Source organism: Rhinoderma darwinii, chromosome 5 (assembly GCF_050947455.1).
Source record: "Rhinoderma darwinii isolate aRhiDar2 chromosome 5, aRhiDar2.hap1, whole genome shotgun sequence".
NCBI classification, from domain to species: domain Eukaryota; kingdom Metazoa; phylum Chordata; class Amphibia; order Anura; family Rhinodermatidae; genus Rhinoderma; species Rhinoderma darwinii.
In genome coordinates, this window is record NC_134691.1 from 68838025 (window position 1) to 68862105 (window position 24081).

The 24081-nt window shown below is 42.0% G+C and overlaps 1 protein-coding gene across 1 annotated transcript in view; it reads left to right on the top strand.

Annotated features, from left to right (window-relative positions):
- JPH1 (junctophilin 1) overlaps positions 1-24081 on the top strand; it is a 112105-nt gene that overhangs the window by 10288 nt on the left and 77736 nt on the right. The window contains exon 2 of the mRNA XM_075828214.1: positions 21670-22423. Coding sequence (XP_075684329.1) covers positions 21670-22423 — 754 coding nt within the window. The remainder of the gene's footprint in view (positions 1-21669; positions 22424-24081) is intronic.

Sequence of the window (24081 nt, forward strand, 5' to 3'; positions counted from 1 at the left end):
GTACCTCTACTTAGCAAATGTGCCTGCTGTCTGTAGCATTACTATGACTCGGCAGTTGAGCAAGTTGCAGACCTGTAAGCCTTTTGTACTAATGATGCTCCCAAGGTCAGGAAAATATTACTGGGAATTATTTTATATTCATGATTTTCTGTAAGATCTGATAGAATAGAGAATAACAGGTGGTAACAAGAAGTCTACAGATTCATCGAAAACATTTTTTGCAGCCTTTTAGAAGACTGAGGATTGTGTTCTCTATGAGCTCATGATGCTTTGTTTAGAATGGAAATTCTTTCAGTATGTGTAAATAGTGCTTGAGGAGGAAAATATCTATTTGAATGTAAAAGTACCTATTGTTCTGTCAGCAATAAATAATGTTTTGTTTTGTTTTTTAGAAAACATTCTTATATTAGGTAAAGCTGGGAAACTCCTTATAAAAGTCAGAAAACCTGCTAAAGGATAGTAAGGCCTCGTTCACATCTGCGTTGGGGCCTCCATCACAGACCTGGCCAAAAATACGACTGACACCATGACTGAAACTCAACGGAACCCATTGAGGTCAATGGGTACCGTTTTGCACTGATAATGTCCGTCATGCACTGTCTTAGGCCCCATGCACACGACCGTAGATTTCATCAGTAATTACGGGCCCATTCATTTTCTATGGCCGACTGACACCTTCCTGTATATTTATGGGAAGGTGTCCGTGCCGTAGAAACCTTTACGTAAACATAGGACATGTCCTATTTTTTTATTTTACAGACCGTGCTCCCATACTTTATAATGGGAGCACAGCCCGCAAATGTGGACGGCTGTCCACGGCCGGCCGTGCCCGTAAGCAAGGACCGTGATTACGGGCACGGTCATATGCATGGGGCTTCAGTAAGTGATGGCATATTGCTAGGATATATACTGATCAGTAAGGTCTGACTACCTGGGCACTCCAGCATGTAGTTATACAGCTGGGGGTTTGTGTTCCAAACCTGCCCACATCAAAACCGTCTGTTTTGTTAATAGCTAGTAAAGTAATTTACAACTTGCCAAAGAGGAGTCCAGTTCAGGAGACCGGCGGCATCGAGCACATGAAGTCTAAGACAGTACAACTCCCTTGTACTCGTCTTTATAAATTGTAAGTAACTTTACAAACTACTCCCGAAAAGGCAGTTTTTGACGTGGGCAGATTTAGAACACTAAACCCCAGCTGCATAACGACACGCAAACGCTAGGACTACTGTATATAGATAAATTTGCATTACTGCTACGTTCACTTACAAATGTGAGGTCTTTAGCGCCAATTTTGATCAAATTTTGTGAGCCCATCTGCCAGGTGTTTGCACTCACTGCGTACGTGCACCTGCACATTAGTCATCTTGCTAGGATGTGCTGACCAACAAGCCTTCAATCAAAAGACGACCTCCCCACTCGGTTTTAGCCTTGGATGTTGAAAAGGCAATAGACAGTCTTTTTTTTATTTTATTACTTAATTTTTTATTGAATTATTTTGAAAAAATAACAAAACCAACAAAGGGAGGATACTCAACATGAGCATCTCCCTAGGACATATAAACAAAAAATAACACATACATTACAGGGATTCATAGGCTTCAATCAAAATATACAATAGAGCAGCTCTGGTCTACATATAACATCTATATATAACTGGAGGCATCTTCATATAACAGGAGCCAGAGTGATACAAGTATACTGGTAATGATCAGAGTACCGACCCTATATACAGAATCAAGCAGAAGGGGAAAGTGGAGCTCAGGTCAAATCTGGGGTTGAAGCAAATTCTCTCCAAGGTTTCCATGCTCTTTCAAATTTAACTGACAAGAGGGTCTTAGTAGCCCACGACTTCTCCATAAGGTAAGAAAACTGAACCTGATTAACTAATTCCACCTTAGTCAAAGGATCCGACAACTTCCATTTACGTGCTATCATGAGCCTCGCAGCCAGTATGACATGCAACATAAATATACGCCCAGAGGCAGGGAGAAGTTCCACCCCCGGGAAACACAGGGCCAATCCAGGAGAAGCAGCTATATTGGCTTTCAGAATGTTAGAGATGAGCCAGAAAGTGATCAACCAGAGGGAAAAAACTATTGGGCATTCCCACCACATGTGCATGTACGTGCCCTTTGCTCCACAACCCCTCCAACAAGACTCTGATACTGAGTTAGACATTTTAGCCACACGTACAGGTGTAAGATACCATCGGAAGGCAATTTTCCTAGACATCTCCCAATGTATCGAACTCTCAGAAACTCGTCTCACCCACGCCAAGGCCTTAAACCAATCTGGAAGAGATATATCTAAACCTAGATCACCATCCCATGGTGACATATACGATAATTTAACATTAGGAGTGGGGGCAGTAAATAAGGCATAAAATAAAGAAATGCCCTTAACCTTAGGGAGTTTATTAGCGTAAAACAGTATGGCTTGACACATCCACTGAGGAAAGCGTATGTCTGATACAGAGGTACTTATAAAAATCTGTTCATGGGGTACCATAACAAGCGGATAAATCCTGAAATGATGTAAATGTAGAGTGGTTATAAAGAGACGAGATAGTCTTCATACCTGCAGACTCCCAGGCATCAATATTAACATTATCTAACAAAGAATACAAGTACCTAGGAGGCATATCTTTCAATGCCCCACCCTCATCCGTTGTACGGCAGCGGAGCAGATAAGACCCTTGAATAGAAGCTTTTATCCCCAACAAGAGGACCCGCGAAAGGGCCCGAAAGAAAGCTTTGTTCAAGCAGGTTATGAGGGAAGTACCCACCGCACACCGTTCTATCCCCGTCCAGCGCTTCCCATTAGCCATCCACCAACTTTTAACTTGGTCTAAAATAGTCACCATATAATACTTGTGCAAGTCTGGGACTCCCATCCCCCCTGACCGCCATGGTCTGATCAAAGTAGACATCCGAACCCTGGGGGAGGTTTTTTTCCAAATAAATTGGGACGATTCTCTTTGCAACCTTGGTATAAATGAGGACGGTAAAGGTATAGAGACTGTATGAATCGTATATAGGATAATTGGTAAAACCAACATTTTAGTAAGCGCTATTCTGCCAGCCCAGGAGATAAAAGAAGTGGACAATTTCTCCAATAGCTGCGGAATGCTAGAAACCAGTGGAGAATAATTATAGCAAAACGAGAGAGAACTTGGGTAAGCAAGCTTAATACCCAAGTACTGTAAATTATCAGCGTTCCATTTATACGGATACTTAATCGCTAACAACGACTGGGTAGCATTAGATATTGCCATATTCAAAATCTGAGATTTAGACAGTCTTTTATGGACTATCTGTTCGGGTGTTGAGTACAATAGGATTTTATGGTCCCTATGTCGCTGTGCTCAAAATACTATATTCTAATTACCAAGCGACTTTAAATCTCTCTTCTACCTCTAAGGCCCCCATCCACATCTGGCAAGGATGTCCCTTGTGATTTTTGTCCGCTATAGAAACAATGACTATATTATCGGGTTTAACTTTAGGCCCCAGGGAATACAAACTAAAGCTGGCCATACACTTTAGATGCATGTCGGCCGAACCTACCGATTTTTGGTGAGACCAGCAGACCATCCAATGTATATGGAGGCGTCCCAACTCCCCCGACGCCAGATGTCGTGGGAGAAAAAAATCTAGCTGTTGAATTTCAACATGCCTGATCCTTTTGTTCGCTTTAGTCTGTTCGCACTACTTACTCTTAACAAAGCCGCTAACATCCCTCCTTAATTTAATAACATTATTGGATCAATTCAGGTAAATTAGATCAATCCGAATTTCTCCCTTACAATATCACTTTTTTCATTCTTTAAAATGAATACAACTCAATTTAAATGTATTACTGCAATTAGCAATTCATCCCATGCTTAGGTGTCAGAATAACCCCTACTATAGATTTTTTGTATCAGCATAACTACCCCCTCCCCCTGTTGCTCCATAAACTTTGCAAAGATTTACTCAAATGGAATTCTACCCTCTTCTTCTGGATAGATAAAATAAATTCTAGAAAAATTGTAACATTACCTCGAATTCTTTATCTATTCAGGTGTCTTCCCATTCCAATTATCATGGTAACGATCACTCATAGAACGCTGGTTGCCGATAATTTCTCTGTGTGATCTGCTGATCGTATCGTTTTAAAAAACTAAAATATCGTTGTCGGCAGCACATCTCCCTGTGTAAGCAGGGAGACATGCTGCCGACATGATGATATTGTATGGGGACGAGCGATCAGAGTAACGACCGCTCGTCCCCATAAATAGCTCCTTGTGACTGGATAAAATGAGCGCCGATCAACGAGCTGTCTCCTTGATCGGCACTCGTTGCATCGGCTGCTGTAAGAAGACCTTATGAATGTCCTATTGTCACTTAATTCACACGCAGCTTTTATGTGAAATAGTCTGCCCCTTCCATCAAACCTGAAATTACTCTCCCCTATTAGCCACCACTCGCTCATCCTCTGGAGAAGATCTCAATTTAAGTATAAATTATAAAGAAACTGATCCCCAATGGCTCCTATGTTTAAAGACTAACTCCGGGTTGTTGTTTTTTTCGCCCAACCAGTTTTGAAATATAATGTAGTGTAATATAGACATGTGTATTGACTTCACCTGGTGCTGCTCTTTATTCTGACTCCGTGTATCCTACACTGTTGTAGGGACTGGAAGTCTCATAGACTTGCATTGGGAGACCGACCTCCAGGTTTCTACAGTAGATGCTGTAGGTTTCAGGTTGTCAGAAGGTAGATCACGTTACTCAAGGACTGCCCAAAGCGAGGTGCCGTCCTGTTAAATATAGTATCGGGTAAGTGAATACACAACTACATTACATTTGCTAGCAGGCAAAAATAATCCAGAGTAAATCAAGGCATCATTTCTACTGCACTATATCTAAGGGCAGTCCGCCTTGCCAAGGCCTCTAAGGACCTACCCCCACTTACCTAGTCCCATCACAAATTCATTGTATTTATTCATCGTCTTCACCACTCTACTTCCGCAGTTGCCAGTAGATGAGTTCTGATCTCCATATTAATGGTTTTTCCAGATTGCTTTGAGCTTTTGGTCAACAGTATGTAAAATTATTAGCACTACTAGAGGGAAAAAATTACCAAAATCACCTTCACTTTTACTTTTAGGGGATAAACCCTCTGGTCCTCAGAACCAGTAGCAGAAAATTACAAATGTCTATTCTTTAAATTCGTATTGAAAAGAATAAATTATATGATGGTTTATGAAAAATATCCGCCCTTCGAGCCGATAATAGGGACCAATTCCTGATCACCTGGATAGACCTGAGTAAGGGTTTGTCTACACACAATGGAATGGCTGCAGAAAATGTATGCAGCAATTCCGTTGAAAAACGCAGATATTCCGCTACGGCAAAAACGCACCATTTCCTGCGTTTTTTTACGGCAGAAAATGGTCCGTAAATTGCTGCGTTTTTCCCAATGCAAGGAGATGGTGACATCTCCTGAAAAACGCCATAATTCTGTCCACATTCCGTAGCAGGAGTTGACATGCTGCGGTCCGAAAATACGCACCGCAGGTGAATTTCAGCTGGGAATTTTTACACAGCGTGTGGATAATATTGGTTAATTCTCCTCCACTATGCTGCTACTGTATTCTGCATTTTGTCAGTCCGCAATTCCTGGACGGAAAAAAGCAGACAAGCCCTTGCTCTCCAGGCCAGATGCACCTGGTCCAAACATAATATATCGGGGGTTTTTTCTTTTATGTATTCTTATAAATCTATTATTTTGTAATCGTCTATGTATGGATGTCTATATACAGTCGGATCACCCATTGACTTTGTTTATTCTGTTGAATTGTGTTGTACTACTCTGGTCCTCAATGTTCGAGGACATAATGAACAATTAGAATATTGCATTAGGTCACTTGGGACACAAAGTACAGCATGTGATTTTCACAAATTTGTTTTCACCCTACAAAAAATGCAATAAAAAAAATGAAACCCAAAATGGGAATTTGATCCATATATCCCACACATAACACCACGCATCATGTAATTACTCTCCACATAAGCTAATATTACAAGATGGCTTATGTTAAATAAAAAAAGATTTCCGTAAAGTCAGAAATGTTTTTATTTTTATCTTTTTTTTTACTTTGTACTGGTTGTTATAGAATAATAACTGTATGGAAGAAATTGAGAAAAAGGCTTTCTGGTCAGTTTTAGGGTATGTTCACACCCAGTGTTTTCAGGCGTATTTCTGGGCGTTTACGCCTCGAAAAACAGATGCTGAACGCCTGCAAACATCTGCCCATTGAAATCAATGGGAAAAACAACATTTAGTTCATACGGGGCTTCTTTTTACACCTCTGTTTTAAAAAAAACGAAGCGTAAAAAGACGCTCCGTAAAAAGAAGTGCATGTCACTTCTTGAGGTGTATTTTGGAGCTGATTTTCCATTGAACTCTATGAAAAACACCTGAAAAGAAGCTCCAAATTAAGGCTAAGTTCACACGAAGTTTTTTGATGCGGAAACCGCGTCAGGGGCGAGTGGTAAAATCGCCTCGTGGGAGAAAGAAGCGACATGCCCTATCTTCGGGCGTTTCCGCCTCTGACCTCCCATTGACTTCAATGGGAGGCAGAGAAAGCGTATTTCACAGTGTTTTATGCCCGCGGCGCTCAATGGCCGCGGGCGAAAAATGCAGCGAAAGTCAGCGTGCAGGAAGAGGAAAATCTGCCTCAAACTTCCAAACGGAATTTTGACGCAGATATTCCTCCCCCAAAATACTCCGTGTGAACAGCAATTATCGCGCCGTTTTTCGCCCGCGGCCATTGAGCGCCGCGGGCATAAAACAGCGAGATATACGCTTTCTCCTGCCTCCCATTGAAGTCAATGGGAGGTCGGAGGCGGAAGCGCCCAAAGATAGGGCATGTCGCTTCTTTTTCCCGCGAGGCAGTTTTACTGCTCGCGGGGAAAAGACGCCGACGCCTCCCATTGAAATCAATGGGAGGCGTTCTCGGGCCGTTTCTGCCGAGTTTTGCGACGCGGTTTCCGCGTCAAAAAACTCGGCAAAAGACCCCGTGTGAACATAGCCTTAAGAAGCTTCTTTTTCAGCTTCAAAAACGCCTGAAAATCAGAGGTTGTTTTCTCAGAACACAGACGTTTTTTTATTTTGTGTGTGTGCACATACCCTTAGGTTCCTGTTGTAAATATATATTTTTTTTCTTGTGGTCCACTCTGTTAAGGCCTCCTTCACACGCATTTTTTTGACATTTTAGGCTGGGTTCACACAGAGTTTTTTTGCAGGCGGGAAATCTGCCTCAAAATTCCGTTTGGACTTTTCGCAGCGTTTGAGCGCCGCGGGCAAAAAACACCTAGAAATACGCTTTCTCTGCCTCCCAATGATGTCAATGGGAGGCCAAAGGCGTAAATGCCCGAAGATAGGGCATGTCCCTTTTTCCCGCGAGATGGTTTTTCCGCTTGCGGGAAAAAACTCTTCCGCCTCCCATTGAAATCAATGGGAGACATTTTCGGCCATTTTTTGGTGCGGTTTCCGCGTCAAAAAAACTCTGTGTGAACTCCCCCTTAAACTGCATAAAAAAATGCCAGTTTTGTAAAATGTCACAGCATTTTTTTTATGGTGTTTGTAGCGACTTTTTTGTGGCGATTCTTATTTAGTGTAATTTTGTATATGCTTTTTTTTTTTTCTAGTATTTTTGAAGTCCTATGGAAAAGCCCATGGAAAAATGCCAGAAAAAAACACCATACAGAGTCTGCTGCATTTTTGAAAAATAAATAAATCACGGACCATAAATGAAACAAAAAAAAAACCTTTCTCCACTTCCCCTGGTGTTGCCGTAGCAGAGAGTCCCTTCTCCCCTGGCTGGTCTATATTGAGCCGACCACCTGGGATTTTCTTTTTATTTTAAAGTTGAAAAATGCCTTCTATTTTTGCTGTGGAAATGCTGCTATCCCAATGTAAAAATATCAATATTAGCCATTTGTTGTAGATTTTCCCTTCCCCATTGAACGTATTGGGGGAAAATCTACAACAAATGCACAACTATTCCGCAGCATAAATTGACATGGTTGGAATTAAAAAATCTGCAACGCAGGTCAATTTCTGCACGGAAATTTTCTGCTGCGCGTGGATGAGATTTGTTAAATGTCATCTACTTTGCTGCTACTGTAATATGCTGCAGATTTTCCTCTCGCAAATCCGCAGAAATTATGCTAAATCTGAAATTCACCTTGAAACGAACATTTTAAAATTATACTTTGAAGAATAATAATTTGGATCTATGAGTGTCCTTTTTGTAAGGCACCATAAGATACCTCAAACTGATTGGATGGAGAACACGGTTAGTAATCAGCATATTGCTTTCACACCAGCATCGTGTTAGACTTTCCAAGTCAAGGAAAAAAACTTACCAGCGCCAAAGGGCCTGCAAAGAGTGCCCAAATCATCTTGTACTATGTCAGTGATGAAGGTCCTCCTCAGAAAAGCTGATTTTGGGAAAGGAGTCCCTCTGTTCAACTGCAGGAGAATCACAAGTTAGGGCTCTCATTAAAGGGGTTGTCTACTACCGGACAACTGATGACCTATTCACAGGATAGGTCATCAGTATATGACCGGTGGGGGTCCGACACCCGGACCCGTCACGATCAGCTGCTTTGGCTGCCTCCGGGCACGGACGTCTATGCTTAAAGCAGATCCCTCCAGCCACGGAATAGCGGCCGAGATGTAGTACTGCAGCTCTGTTCCTATTCCCTGCAGTTTGGCCGCTATTCAATGTACAGAGCCAACTGCTTCCGGCTCCGTACATTGCATACTGTGCAATGACATCCGTTGCCCGCAGGCAGCTGAAGCAGCTGATCGATGCTGGGTCCGGTGGGTAGGTCATCAGTTGTCCGGTAGTGTAGAATACCCTGGCCCGTATCATTATAGTGGGTGGTCCCACGCGGAGGACCAACTCTATGAGCCTGAACAGAGAGCCGCTCTGTTAGAGCAGCACCCATTCAGGCGGGCTCGAGCCTTCCATGTATTACATAGGGGGAAATGCCCAGCTGGCTGCTACTTCCCCTGGTAAAATTAGCTGTTTATCGGGAGCCGATCGGTCAGAAGATCGTCCTGGCAGATCCAAACTAAAGGGATTGTCAGCAATAGGAAACCAGGTTCTCCTTTTTTCCCACAAACCCCTCCACTGTCTTAAATGAGAAAAAATAATGCACTGAATCTCAGCAAGACATAATAAAGTTGTAGTGCTGAATTAAGTGAGACCTGCAGGAGCTGAAATAAAACGTAAGATTGCTAATAATAGACAAACGAATGTTGATTCTGTAGATAAGGAGCTGTGAGGCAAGATGACATGAAGGATTAGCCCCTGCTACAAAGGCTGGTGAGTGAGGGCATTTGTCTCTTGCCACTCATGCCTGAAACCTGTTTTTCATTGAACATATTTGCGATGAGCACACACTTGAGTTCTTGGATAAGATTGATGTGTGTGGGCTGATTGCTGCATCGCTATCCTTCTGATCATGTAGAAAGGTTTCTATGGGAATAGCTTTCTTCATATGGTAAAAATCCAAACATGAAGAGTCTTCAAATGTCATTTGTAAATGTAAAATTTTAGAATTAACTGGCATCTGTTGTATAATGAAGGCACAGAATGCGTCTGTCCATCCGTAAATCTGCTCCGAATATTAAACTGAAGTTAAAAATGTCTCATGGTTGACTATTGTGCTTATTGTTGTTATACTGTGCATTTTGGGAGTAGTTTTCACTATATTTATTTATAATTAGTATATTCAGACGAGAATCCGTTAGGGAGATATCAGAGTTCTGATTTTGGTGCATATTGAATTGGTTTTTTTGGTGCATTTTAGGTAGTGTAATGTATTATAGCCGCTATCAGAGCTGCAAGTCTTCAAGCGAAAAGTAATACAAATATTTTATAAAAATAAGTTACAAAAACCTAAAATGCTTTTTTTCCTATAATAAGCCTTTTGTTATAGGAAAAAAAATGAAAACTTAAAAAAAAAAAGTACACGTATTTGGTATCACCACGTTCGTAACGACCAAAACTATAATATTATATTTCCCGCAAGGTGAACACCGCAAAAAAAAATGCCAGAATCACTTTTTTTTTGGGTCACCACCCCTCACAAAATATAGAATGAAAAGTGATCAAAAAGTGGCATGTACCCCAAAATAATACCAATAAAAACTACAACCCGTCCCACAAAAACTAGCCCTTAAACAGCTTTTTTGCCAGAAAAATCAAAGGGCAGATACAGACGGACGTTGCGTTTTTGCGCGCGCAAAAACCATTTGACAGCTGCGTGTGTCATCAGTGTATGATGCGCGGTTGCGTGATTTTCGCGCAGCCGCCATCATAGAGATGAGGCTAGTCGACGCCCGTCACTGTCCAAGGTGCTGAAAGCGCTAACTGATCGGCAGTAACTCTTTCAGCACCCTCGACAGTGAATGCCGAACACAATATACAGCAACCTGTTAAAAAAAAAGAAAAAGTTTGTACTTACCGAGAACTTCCCGGCCGTTGCCTTGGTGACGCGTCCTTGGTGACGCGCCTTTCTTGACATCGGGCCCCACCTCCCTGGATGACGCGGCAGTCCATGTGACCGCTGCAGCTTGTGCTTGGCCTGTGATTGGCTGGAGCTGTCACTTGGACTGAATTGTCATCCCGGGAGGTCAGACTGGAGGAAGAAGCCGGGAGTTATCGGTAAGTCAGAACTTCGTTTTTTTTTTTACAGGTTCATGTTTATTGGGATCGGTAGTCACTGTCCATGGTGCTGAAACAGTTTAACTCTTTCAGCACCCTGGACAGTGACTATCTCCGGACGTCGCGTACCGGAATTTTTTTTGCCGGGTTCGGCCAAACTCGTTCGGCCGAACGAGGTGAAGTTCGGTTCGATTGTCCGGGTTCGCTCATCTCAAAGACACTCCATTTGGATGTTTGGAAACAGAAAAGCACGTGGTGCTTTTCTGGTTACATTCATCCTTTTGACAGCTGGTGCGCTGTTTCAGTCGGTTCGCACGGAAGTGCTTCCGTGCGACCTGCGTGGTTTTCACGCACCCATTGACTTCAATGGGTGCGTAATGCGCGAAATACGCGGAGATATTGAACCTGTCGCGCTTTTTGCGCAGCTGACAAACGCTGCGCAAAAAGCACGGACTGTCTGTACTGCCCCATAGACTTGTATTGGTCTGTGCGTGGCGCGTGAAAACCACGCGGCCCGCACGGACCGAATACACGCTCGTGTGAATCCCCCCAAAAAGTTATGGCTCTCAGAATATGGTGACACAAAAACGAAATTATTTTATAGAAAAGTGATTTTACTGCGCGAACTCTGCAAAACATAAAAAAAACAATATACATCTGGTATCACCGTAATCGACCCGCAGAAAAAAGTAAAATGTCATTTATAGCGCACGGTGAACCTTGTTAAAAAAACAAATTGACTGTCTTTTTTTTTTTTTGTCACCTTGCTTGCCATCCGCTGCGCATTAACCCTTTCGCGTACCACGACTTAATAGCATGTCTTGGTGCCGGGTGGTTATATATGGAGCGGCCTCACGCGCTGAGCCCGCTCCATATGCTGCAGGTGTCCGCTGTGTATTACTGGTGACACCCGGGACTAACGGACAGGAACAGTGATCGCACGGTTACAGGAGCCTGTAAAAATGACATTATACTGCAATACATTATTATTGCAGTGTACTGTACCAGTGATCTAATGATCGCTGGTTTAAGTCCCCTAAGGGGACTAATGAAATGTGTAAAAAAAAAAAAAAAAAAAAAAAGTTAATAGTTATTAGTGAAGAAAATATATAATATATTTAAAGTCCCCAAAAAAAAACCCTTTCCCATTTTTCCTCTAAAGTAATGTAAAAAATAAAAAAGTAAACAGTATTACAATATAGCATTATTTAACTCGCACAGTCGACGCCGTAAAAATAACGATTTTAAACCGCCAAAATCAGTTTTTTTTAGTCACCTTAGCTTTTAAAAACTTTTTGATAAAAAGTGATCAAAAGTTGTATGTAGCAAAAAATGGTACCAATAAAAACTACAGCTCGCCCCGCAAAAAATAAGCCCTCACACCGCTCAATCGACCAAAAAACAAACAAAAGTTCCGGCGCTCGGATTGTGGTGAAACAAAATGTTTTTTTTGGTTTTTTTTTAACAAATAGTTTTTACTTTGTAAAAGTAGTAAAATGTAAAAATAAAGTTTGTTATCATCTTAATCGTATTAAGTCGTATTAAAATTTAAGTTGTCGTTTTTACCGCACAGTGAAAGCCGTAAAAACGAAAACAATGGAGGAATCGCAGCTGTTTCCAATTCCAGCCTGCAAAGAATTTTATTTTGAGTTTCCCAGTACATTAAATGGTGTCACTAGAAACTACTTCCCGAAAAAAAAAAATACGCCCTCACACCACTCTATTGACGGAAAAAAAACAACTTTATGCCTCTTAGGCTGGATTTACACGAGCGTGTGCGTTTTGAGCGCGCAAAAAACGTGGCGTTTTGCCAGCGTAAAAGGTACTTAACCGCTCGGTGTGTCACCCGCGTATGATGCTTGGCTGCATGATTTTCGCGCAGCCACCATCATTGACACTGTTTTTATATTTGTAAACTGAAAAGCACGTGGTGCTTTTCTGTTTTCATTTATAGTTTTTACTGCTGTTGCGCGAATCACGCGCGTCACACGGAAGTGGTTTTGGAGAGCGGGAAGGAGCACCCTCTCATCTCACTGACACCCGGCGATAAGATCGCCTAGTGTCTTTTTCTCCGATGGCAGCCGGGGGCCTAATAAAGGCCCCCAGGTCTGCCTGTAATAAATGCCTGCTAGATCATGCCTCTGGCATGACCTAGCAGATGCTTGTCCGTTTTACACGGACAGGCATAATACACTGCAATACAGAAGTATTGCAGTGTTTTATAAATGCGATCGTATAATCGCATTGTGAAGTTCCCTAGTGGGACTAGTAAAAAAGTGGGAAAGAAGTTTAATAAAAAGTGAAAAAAAAAGTTTAATAAGTGAAAAAAACACTTTTTCCCCTTATAAACTGCTTTATTATTAACAAACAAAATAAAGTAATAAAGTTACACATATTTGGTATTGCCGCGTCCGTAACGACCCAAACTATAAACTTATTACATCATTTAACCCGCACGGTGAACGTCGTAACTAATAAAATAGAAAAAACATGCAAAAATTGCTGTTTTCTTTGAATCCAGCCTTGAAAAAAAATGTGATAAAAAGTGATCAAAAAGTCGCATCTACTCCAAAATGGTACCGATAAAAACTACAAGTCGTCCCGCAAAAAAAAGCCCTCCTACAATTGCATCGGCGAAAAAATAAAAACGTTACGGCTCTTCAAATATGGAGACACAAAAAAAAAGTGTTTTCACTGTAAAAGTAGTAAAACATACAAAATCGATACAAATTTGGTATCGTTGCAATCGCAACAAACTACTGAATAAAGTTATTGTGTTATTTATACCACACGGTAAACGGCGTAAATTTAGGACACAAAAAAGTGTGGTGAAATTGCTGGTTTTTTTTCTATTCCCCCCCCCCCCCCCCCAAAAAAAAGTTCATAAAAGTAGTTAATCAATAAATTCTATGTACCCCAAAATGGTGCTATTAAAAAATACAACTTGTCCCACAAAAAACAAGACCTTATACAGCTATGTCGACGCAAAAATAAAAAGTGTATAGCTCTTTGAATGAGACGATGGAAAAACGTAAAAAATGGCTCGGTCTTTAAGGGGTTAAGGATAGGGGAAAACATTATTATATTTGTCACCAGATTATATGGTGAAAAACTATAATTTTTGACGGAGTTATTAACAATTTTAGATTTATGCTAATTAGTTTCTCAATAGACAACTGGGCGTGTTTTTACTTTTTACCAACTGGGCGTTGTAAAGACAAGTGTATGACGCTGACCAATCAGTGACCAATCAGCGTCATACACTTGTCATTGTTCCAGCCCAGCTTCTTTCACTGCGTGATCTCGCCCACGCATGTAGCAGAGGTGTTTTGGATTTTCCGTACCTTTTCCACATTAAATCTGTGTTATTTTGCTGCGGAGTTCACCCCTTCTACATTGAAAAGCGCTGCTAACGACCAGAACAGAATGAGCATGCTGCGGATTGAAAAATCTGCAGCATAGTCTGTGTTCCATGTGGAGAAGGTTCAGCAGCTTGTGGAGAAGATTTTTTTTAAATCTCAACCCCTTGATTTTTGAATTTTCCGCCTGCAAATCCAAATGGAAAATTTGCAAACAAATCCGCTACGATGCAGGGGGCCTTAGGCTGGGTTCCCACTTCCGCAACGGAATTCTGTACAGATTTTCTACAGTATTTACAGTAGCAGTGAATGAGATTTAGGAAATCTCAGCCACACACTGCAGAATTTTTTTTTAGAAAATCTATGCGAAAAGTGTTCTGCGGTGCGACTTTCAAATCCGCAGCATGTTAATATGCAGAGATGCTGTGCGTTTGGCATTAATTCTGGAACAGATTTGTTTTGTTGCGGTTTGTACAGCGTTACCGCAGCATTTACGGAATGATAACGCTGGAAATCCTCAGGTTCACATATACTTTGCCATAATTATAGTTTAATACTAAATTACAGATAAAACCGCTGTGGAAAAAACACAGCGTTTCCGCAGCAATACACGCAACAAAAGCGCACTATTTGCTGTGGAATTCCGTGGTGTATCCTGGGTTGCGGAACATAGCCTTAGGCCAGGATCACACTGTTTTGATGCTGTTTTTGTGGCCGTGTTTTTTTGAGACAAAGCCAGAAGTGGACGCAAAATAAAGGAGATGCAGAAGTCTTTTCTTTATACTTTTCCTTCCTTTTGGATTCACTTCTGACTTTGGCTCAAAAAACTGAACCAAAAACTGCTGCAAAACGGTGTGTGTGATCCTGGCCTCAAGGATAAGTAGCAACATAGAAGACTGAAGGTGGGGAGGCGATGTGAGTCATCCGTGCTGTATAAATGTAGATGTTTACACCAATGTGGTAGGAACTTGGTATTCAGGTTTGTTAAACAATTGCTCTCTGTTTTCCGGTATGAGTTTACATGTGGTCTAATTCTGCCTTTTGTTGACACTTTGCCTATAAGGGCTAGTTCACACTGAGTTTTTTTGGTGGTGTTCTTGATTTTCAATGGGAGACTGAGGCATTTTTTTTTTTACCCACGAGCAGAGAAAAAACGCTCTCGGGGGGGGGGGGGGGGGGAAGGCGACGCGCTCTTTCTTACCTCGGTTCCGTCTCTGACCTCCCATTAAAATCAATGGGAAGCAGAGAAAGCGTTTTTTGCCCACGGCGCTCAACGGCCATGGCCAAAAAACGGCCCACAGAAAGTGCAGGCAGGGCAAAATCTGCCTCCAAAATTCCTGAAGGAGCTTCTAGGCAGATTTTTCTACCTGCAAAAAAACTTTGTGTGAACATGGCCGGAATGCCAGGAGATGCTGAAAAGTAAATATTTTATCATCATTGTGATGGTGTTTTGCAGAGCAGAGTGATACTGACTTTAGTTTTTTGACAAGTTTTTTGGCGCGGAAACCGCTCCGCAAAACTTGTCAAAAACCGCCCGAAAATGCCTCCCATTGATTGATTTCAATAGGAGGCGGACGAGTTTTTTTTACCGCGAGCGAGAAAAACCGCGTCGCGGTAAAAAGAAGCGACATGACCTTTCTTGAGGAGGTTTCCACCTCCAAAACCCCATTTCAATCAGTCAGAAACGGGAAAAAAAACGCCTCGACAAGTGTTTTGACGAGTTTTTGTCAAACCACTGTGCAAAAAATGTCTGGAGCAGTTTTTGCAGGAGGAATTTTCCTCCTGCAAAAAACTCAGTGTGAACACAGCCTTTTACATGTAAAAATACTACCTTTATCTTGCTTGTTGGCAGTTTTTTACGCCTCGTTTTCAGAAAACTGCGCATAAAAAGATGCCCGCGAAAAAGAAGTGCATGTCACTTCTTGGGACATTTTTGGAGCTGTCTTTCATTAACTCTATTGAAAAACAGCACCAAAAACGGTTGTGAAAAACGCGAGTTGCTCAAAAAAGTCTGAAAATCAGGAGCGGTTCTCCCTTGAAAACAGCTCCGTATTTTCAGACGTTTTTGAGTTTGCGTGTGAACATACCCTTCGTGTAAACTACTGGGGTTTTTCTGCAATGGAATTAGTTGCGAGAAATTCGCAGCAAAATACAGTAGCAGCAAAGTGGATGAGATAAAACAAATCTCATCCATACGCTGCGTGAGTACTGAGCGGAAAAAAAACACTCAAATTGACCTGCGGTGCAGAATTTTAGTCCGCCTTATGTTGATTGTATTTGCATAAACGCTGCTTATTTGTTGCGGATTTTTCCCGCAAATAGCATTTGGGTTTTTAGGGTGGGTATGCAGCGATTCCGCCCCTAAAAACGCAACCCAGGAAAAAAAAAACCTTGTACTTACTCAGAAGTCTGTGTTCCTCCCTCCAGCGCGGCCTCCTGCGATGACGTTTCATCCCATGTGACCGCTGCAGCCAATCAAAGGCTATAGCGGCAGTCACATGAAACGTCATCCTAGGAGGCCAACCTGCTAGCAGGCCGGCAAATGCTGCAGTTTTCCGGGCGACATTCCGGGCGAAAAACGTCACCACAGTTTGGTGCGGTTTTTCGCCCGGAATTCGGATACGCTGTGCGCTTTTACGCATGTGAACACAGCCTATCAGTACTTTTAAGAACAACTTTAGTTGCCTGACAAAGCTCTGTTTTTAAAGTTCACTTCATGCATAACTTATGTTTTTGTTTGCTCCCCCCCCCCCCCCCCATGGAAGATACTTGTGTAGACTGAACATAGAAGCTGCTATGTTGTTATGTTCTATATATTGGTGGTATACAATCAGTGGCTGCTTTATTAGGTATGCCGTTCTAGTACTAGGTAGGTTCCATTTTGCCCTTAGAACGGCCAGAGGGCTTATTCACACTGTGCAGTCAAATTGTGGTTTGTGACCGTGATTACCACAAAATTGCAGGCAAAAAAACGTAGTAGTAAATGTAGAAATAAACCTTGACTTTGATCGTACCTTGTAAATGAACCCTTAGGCCGGGTTCCCATGTAGTGAAAAAGGCTGCAGGATTTCCGCAACGGAATTCTGTGTTTAGAGTAGCAGCAAAGTGAATGAGATTTAGGAAATCTCATGCCCACCCAGTGAAAACGTTTATAAATCGACCTGCGGTTTGGATTTTAAATCTGTATTCATGTCCATATAGGCTGGGTTCCCAAAGGATACGCTGTGTAAAAGTACAAATTGTGGTGCGGTTTTTTGAGTGGAAGGTCCGCCGCGGAAAACGGAGGGATAAAAAGCTTATACTTCCCGGCAGTGATGGCGATGCGTGCCTTTTAATGTCCTGCAGGCCGACCTCCTGGGATGAAGGTTCATCCCATGTGACTGCTGCAGCCTGTGATTGGCTGCAGAAGTCACATGGGATAAAGTCAACCCAGGAGGCCGGCATGGATGGAGAAAGATAGTCATCTGAGCTGTTTGTTTTTTTCAGAGTTGTAATTTTTGGGCAGGAAGCAGAGCTATTCCTCCCCAAAAACCGCAACATCTACTATTTGTTGCGGAATTTACCTCCCCATCAAATTCAATGGGGAAAACCTGCAACAGAAAACTGAAGCATAAATTGATATGCTGCGGATTGAATAACCTCACCGCAGGTCAATTTCTGAACGTGTTTTTAGCGTCTTTTTACGCCGCGTGTGGATGAGATTTGTTTCAATCTCATCCACGCTGCTGCTACTGCAATACGCTGCGGATTTTCCGTAATGAAATCCGTTGCAGCAAATCATGATCGGATCTGTTTAATCTATGCGGTTCTAACCGCTCTTCAACCGCAATGTATAAATGTGGCCTGTGGACCTGACACAGTTGTAACGCTGGCTATGCCTCCTTTAAGTGTGTTCCAGCTATCTTTTCTTCATACGGCTTTTGCAAATCAGACAAATCTTACAGCTTTTTCTTTGCTAGTTTGTATAAGGAACATGGATGAATGACAACCATGCTGTGAAAAGTAACATTATTGTCCGGATATTTCATCACATGTAAAACTCTTCAGAGAGGGTCAGAAAGTTTCGAGTATGCATAAGACCAGAAGCTTGAGATGAACGGCTAGATAAACAGGAAAATAGCCCTGCTCTCCGGGATGTAAGGGACGGCCACACGTGGAAAGGGAAGTGGTTTTCTGTTGAGGATTCGGAGATCTGAAGGAATGTGGAGTCGTTGGTTTTTGCAGTATTTACTTGGATGATGCGGAGCTGGTCCCCAGCGCATCTTGGTAGCAGAGATTTTGGAAGATTTCATAAAAGAGAGAATTTCCTGTATTTATTACAATTGTCTTATATAATTGAGCTTTGGCGCATTAAACAATGTAAATTTATGAAGTGGGCAATCTAGCGGAGAATTGCCTCCAGGTTTAAAAAAACAAACAAAAAAAACGAAGTGTAAAATGTTGGGGGATAATGTAAAGCTCTGTCATCTCTACCGTGAGCCATTTATAATACTGGTGTCGTCTTATGTGGCTGAGGAGACTTGGAGCCCCCTCGGGCATCAGGATCTGGGTGCAACTCCACCCCCATGGCTACGTCCCTGACTGACTACCTGACTCCTGGGCTTTGTCCATACTATTTGTATAACTTCCTAGCAAGAACAGCGAGCTAGAACTATTCATTAAAAAGATGGCGGGTCAGCAGGGAACTCAAATTCCTTGCCACTGCAAATCTTTCAGCGGAATACAAGCTGCCCGTCACAATTGTTTTCTGTCTATGGCATAACCTACAACAAACCTGTGTTTGCTGACCGGAATGTTACAGTAAATTGGGATTCTCTATTATTGCCTCTCTTATAAAGGGAGGGATACGGGTTATAAGTATATATAACCGTATTTCTGTATATGTATTTCCCAAACATCATCTATCAATACAACGGTTGGTGGACCTCTCATCATCGCTGCACTGTCCAATGATAGCTGATCGTGTCAGACCGTGAAGAGATACACCCTAACCCCCCAGATGTTTGTTTATTCACACCTTTCCAGGAGGAATGACCGTGGAACGCCACAAAGCAGAGTTGTAAAAAAAAAAAAAAAAAAAAAGCAATTCTGGCACATCTTTTCTTAGAAGTTTGTTCCTGAAACAGACATGTCAGGAGAGCCACAAGCCCCTCTAGTCAGTGTAAGTGACAATGTTGGATCCAATCTGCCATTGTCATTCTCCATCACGTCCTCTGTTGCTGAGCAGCGGCCAACAACAAACGGCACAGCAAAAAAAGAACTCATTAGGGTTTCCGAAAGACTCGCTAATTAATAATTACAATGGAAAACCCCCTTTTCTTTTTTTGGGATCTTGCCTTCAATTTAATTTTAGAAAATGCAATAATCATCCTTTATTAGGTTGCGGGGGTAATATATTTTACAGTATAGAACAGAGAACATTGTCGAAGCAAAGAAGTCCTTTCAGTAATAAGGATTACAGCTAATCCGCCCAGTGTACATACGCTTCATGTATCTGCATCAGGAAGTATGGAGGGAACCTATGCAAACTGGATCGAATTTTTTTTAAAATCAAATCTAACACTGATCCATGGGTTCAAAAGTTTGTGAAGCCGGAAGTGTGCAGGTGGCAGACAGGATTTGCTGCCCACATAAGGATGTTCGACTTCTTCACCTCTATATCTACCAATGATTGGCAAAAATAGAACGACAAAAGGCCTTGAAAATCACCGCTGCCTCCATTTAAAGAGTTTGTGAACTCAAATGACGTTGCAGAAGTCGTATTCGCTCATGGTAATGTTCACTGTAATAAAAGATGGTCAATGAGAGTGGACCTTGGGGACTTTGAGCGGCAAGTAAATAAATACCCCCCCCAGACAGTTATCACTTATATTGGTAGTCTTTGTGGATAAGGTGTATGGGATATCACTAGGGAAGGGAGATTGGCAGTTTCTATGGAATTTGGCCAACAGGGCGAACATAAAAGTAACTCCCACCTCACCCCCAACGTTAAATAATGCTGAAAACGTTAATAATAATTCTACATAATTAGATCAATGCAAATAAATAGTGTTTCTTGCCCCTAAATTCATTCAGGCCCCAAACCTATAAACTAATCATGCCCCAGACCAAAAAAAAAAAAAAAAGATTCCGTGCATCAGAATCTTGTGTGCTTTAGAACACCTTAGCAGCTGCTCGGAGCGTGGTCTTCTCTAAACAGCTCTTTCAAGCTTTGCAACCCCCTACCCACTAACAATCGGTGCCGCGGGCACCTGCACCCCCGACACTGCTACGGAGATATTGACATATTTTGCTCATATTGCCATTAGATAAATGAACTATTCTAAACCTCAGTCACTGTCCCAGAGTTTAGACTTTGGAGCTTATTAGGAAGTTTGCTACTGTTACAGAGGGGTTTACCCATCAGGGACATTTATGACATATCCACGGAATATGTTATAAACGTCAGGTTCGGTTCCCAGAGGTGGGAACCGCATCAATCTCTAGAACGGTGCCCCCTAAACCCTGTTCTACCTTTTGTCTGTTGCCTCCCAGCTTCCTGACTATATGGTCGGGAGTACGAACACCGCGTAGCTCATGTGCTACGCTGCTTCCGTAACTGGCGTTCACTACTATGGGAGTCACGAAAACCGTTACTATGGGAGTTTTCGTACTCCCGACCATATAGTCAGGAAGAGGCCAGGAGGCAGCGGGAGCAGAGAAATTTAGAACTGGGTTTAGGGGGCCCCGTTCTAGAGATAGATAGATGTGGGTTTCACCTCTGGGACCCGCATTTATTGACATTTGACATATCCTGTGGATATGTCATAAATGTCCCTGATGGGGAAAACCCCTTTAAGCTTGACACTGGTTTTTCTTTTGTGAACAATTGAACCCATTTAACATGCTATTCATCTTTTTTTTTAAAAATGGTCCTATAAGTCTGTTCTATCTCCGCACATAAATTGGACTAAACTGTAGCCACAACCCTATTTCCTCCCAAAGTTTAGAAATGCTTGTTAAATTATTAAGAAGTAGGACACTTCCACAATGTCACACTAGTGAGCTGTATCTGTCACTGTTACATTAAGTGCATCTGCCATAAGTACCAATGCACTTTAGCTCCAGGCATCTAAAAAGTGTCTATAAAGGATTTACCCACTGGCGACCAAGTGCACCCTCTCCATGGACCCCCCCAAAGCACTCTTACTGTGGCAGCATGCCTACCTTCCTGCTCTCGGCCAGGCAGTAGTTTTTTGAGTACACCTACAGTGCCGATTGGCTGAGAGGTCCCCCCCCCCTCAAAGTGCAATACAGGAAGGAAGGCCACAAAAGTGGGTACACTTGGTCCCCTCAGTTTAGCCCTTTATGGAGACTTTTTTTAATTTGGGTTTACTTGAATTTCCTAAGACAAGTTGTCAATGTTTATACAAAGAGCTGTTTCCGTAGACATAAGTGACTAAATATGGCTTACAACGTGTTTATTTGTATGTCTGGACTAACTAAAATGTGTGGGCATGATGTGATGGTTGAAAAGTCTATATTTATTTATTATGATTATTATTTTGCTTATTTCTACTTGCCACTTTTTTTGCGCAGGTACATACCAAGGACAATGGATGGGAGGAATGAGGCATGGATATGGCGTGCGTCAGAGTGTTCCCTATGGCATGGCTACAGTAATCCGTTCACCACTCAGAACCTCTCTCTCTTCACTACGTAGTGAACAAAGCAATGGCTCCGTACTTCATGATATAGGAGCCGACAGTCCAGCTGGGACACGTGGAGGTTTTGTGTTAAATTTTCACAGTGACTCTGAGCTTATGACGGGAAAAAAGAAAGGTTTGTTCAGAAGAGGATCACTACTTGGTAGCATTAAGTTGAAAAAATCTGAGTCCAAGATCTCCATATCTAGTAAGCGCAGCTCTGTGAGAAGCGATGCAGCTATGAGTAGAATAAGTTCAAGCGATGCCAACTCTACTATTAGCTTTGGGGATCTAGACTCCGATTATTGTCCTGTAGAAGACCACGTTGATGCCACCACCACAGAAACCTATATGGGAGAATGGAAGAATGATAAACGCACAGGTTTTGGAGTAAGTGAGCGCTCAAATGGAATGAAATATGAGGGAGAATGGCTGAACAACAGAAGGCATGGATATGGATGTACCATATTTCCAAATGGCACAAGAGAAGAAGGAAAGTACAAAAACAATGTTTTAGTTCGTGGCATAAGAAAACAACTTATACCCATAAAGAACACCAAAACGAAGGAGAAGGTAGACCGCGCGGTGGAAGCCGCACAGAGAGCAGCGGCTGTAGCACGGACAAAAGTGGAAATAGCAGCTTCCAGGTAGGTGGCTCGTGAAATATCCAGACTGCCGGGTAATTTGATCTTTGTGGGCATGCTACTTTTATCTGCTGGAACATCCTGTAGCAATATATGTATCGCCACAGCCAAATATGTGCATCAAAATAACACTATGGTGTCTTACTGATTTGTGATACATGAACCTTGTAGTTTGGCCTGATGAGCCTTTTTTTAGTGGGAAATTTTATTATTTTTATTGCTTTTTGCCCTATGAGCACCAATATGACCCGCTCCCTTAAAGGGGTATTTCCATCTTAGACGGTTAGGACATACACTATTTCCTTAATAAAAGTGAAGGACGGCAGGCTCAAAGAAGTTTATTCAACTTTACATTTTTAGGTGGGCACTGAGCCTATATAGAGGCAAATTGAGTCCCTGCGGTTTACGGAGGCGTAGGCACTCTGTTTGCCGCCATATTGTGTCTTCATATGGCACCGTATTACAGAGATGTTCTCCCCTAGAATATGACAGAAAAGAGCTTTGTATGACTCCTTATGAGGCATATAGAGGTGCAGTATGGCCCTATAGATTTCTATGGGTGCCATATTACAGCTCAGTACAACTCGGAGGGTGTATAGAGTCGTAATACTGTCTTAATAAAAACTCCACAAGCTAGTATACATTACTGATGGACTTTACCGCTGGTACTAGAACATTAGGACTAATTCTGCTTTTAGAAAAATGATGGTCTCCAAACAAAGGCGGTGCAGTTCAGACCAAAGTTATAATGTGAAATAGGAGGAAATGAAGGTAATTTTGAGTCTAGAATATGCGCAAAGTTTATTAAAAGGCGTGTATCGTTTAATAAATTTGGCACAAATCACGCCAACTATCACCAGTATGGGTAAATGTGCGCCAATGTGAACTGTCCAATATCAAGTATTGTTATCTGATGTAAAGAATGTATTAACAGACTCCATTCACCCCTAACAAATATGGAGCCCTCATTGGGCCTCTTAATATATCTGATTTGCTTAGTGTAGCAGGTATTGTGCTTATGTAACCCTTTTCTGTCTGGACCGAGCGCGATGTGCTGAGCATATTGCTGTGATAGTGTTTATGCTTTATATAAAGGTCATAATGCCCATTATACCAAACAAGTAAAATAAAGAAGAAACCTGGTGACTGGAGAAAGAGGAGTAAAGTTCTATTATTTGTATACATGCACGCTATTCAACGAGGGCTTGGGGGCCTCTCTAAAAATAGGCTGGTTACTATGGCTGGATTTAGTGTGTAGTTATGAGAGTCTGTGACTTGTAACTCCAGCAGTGGAACACATCGTCTAGTTTCAGAATATAGCCAGTGCTAGACGCCAGTAACTTCTGACACCTATAGAAATGCATCGAGTTACATATTTTTGGCTACTACGTGCATCTGCAATATTGGGTTGTACTTATGTAGTAGTCCACTGAACACTGATGTCACACTCCAATGGATTCAATTTTGAATGCATATGACTGTCCGTGTTGCTTTTCTTATGTCATCCGTTTTTTGTTTTTCGCGTCCCTGTTTCTCCTTTGAGCACTTCCTGGTTTCACTTTTTTTCTTTAGAAACTGATGCTTGAAAAACAAACAGCACACTTATGTCGTCTGTGTGCTGTCCATGATTTTCACGCACTCATAGACTTCAATGGGCGAGT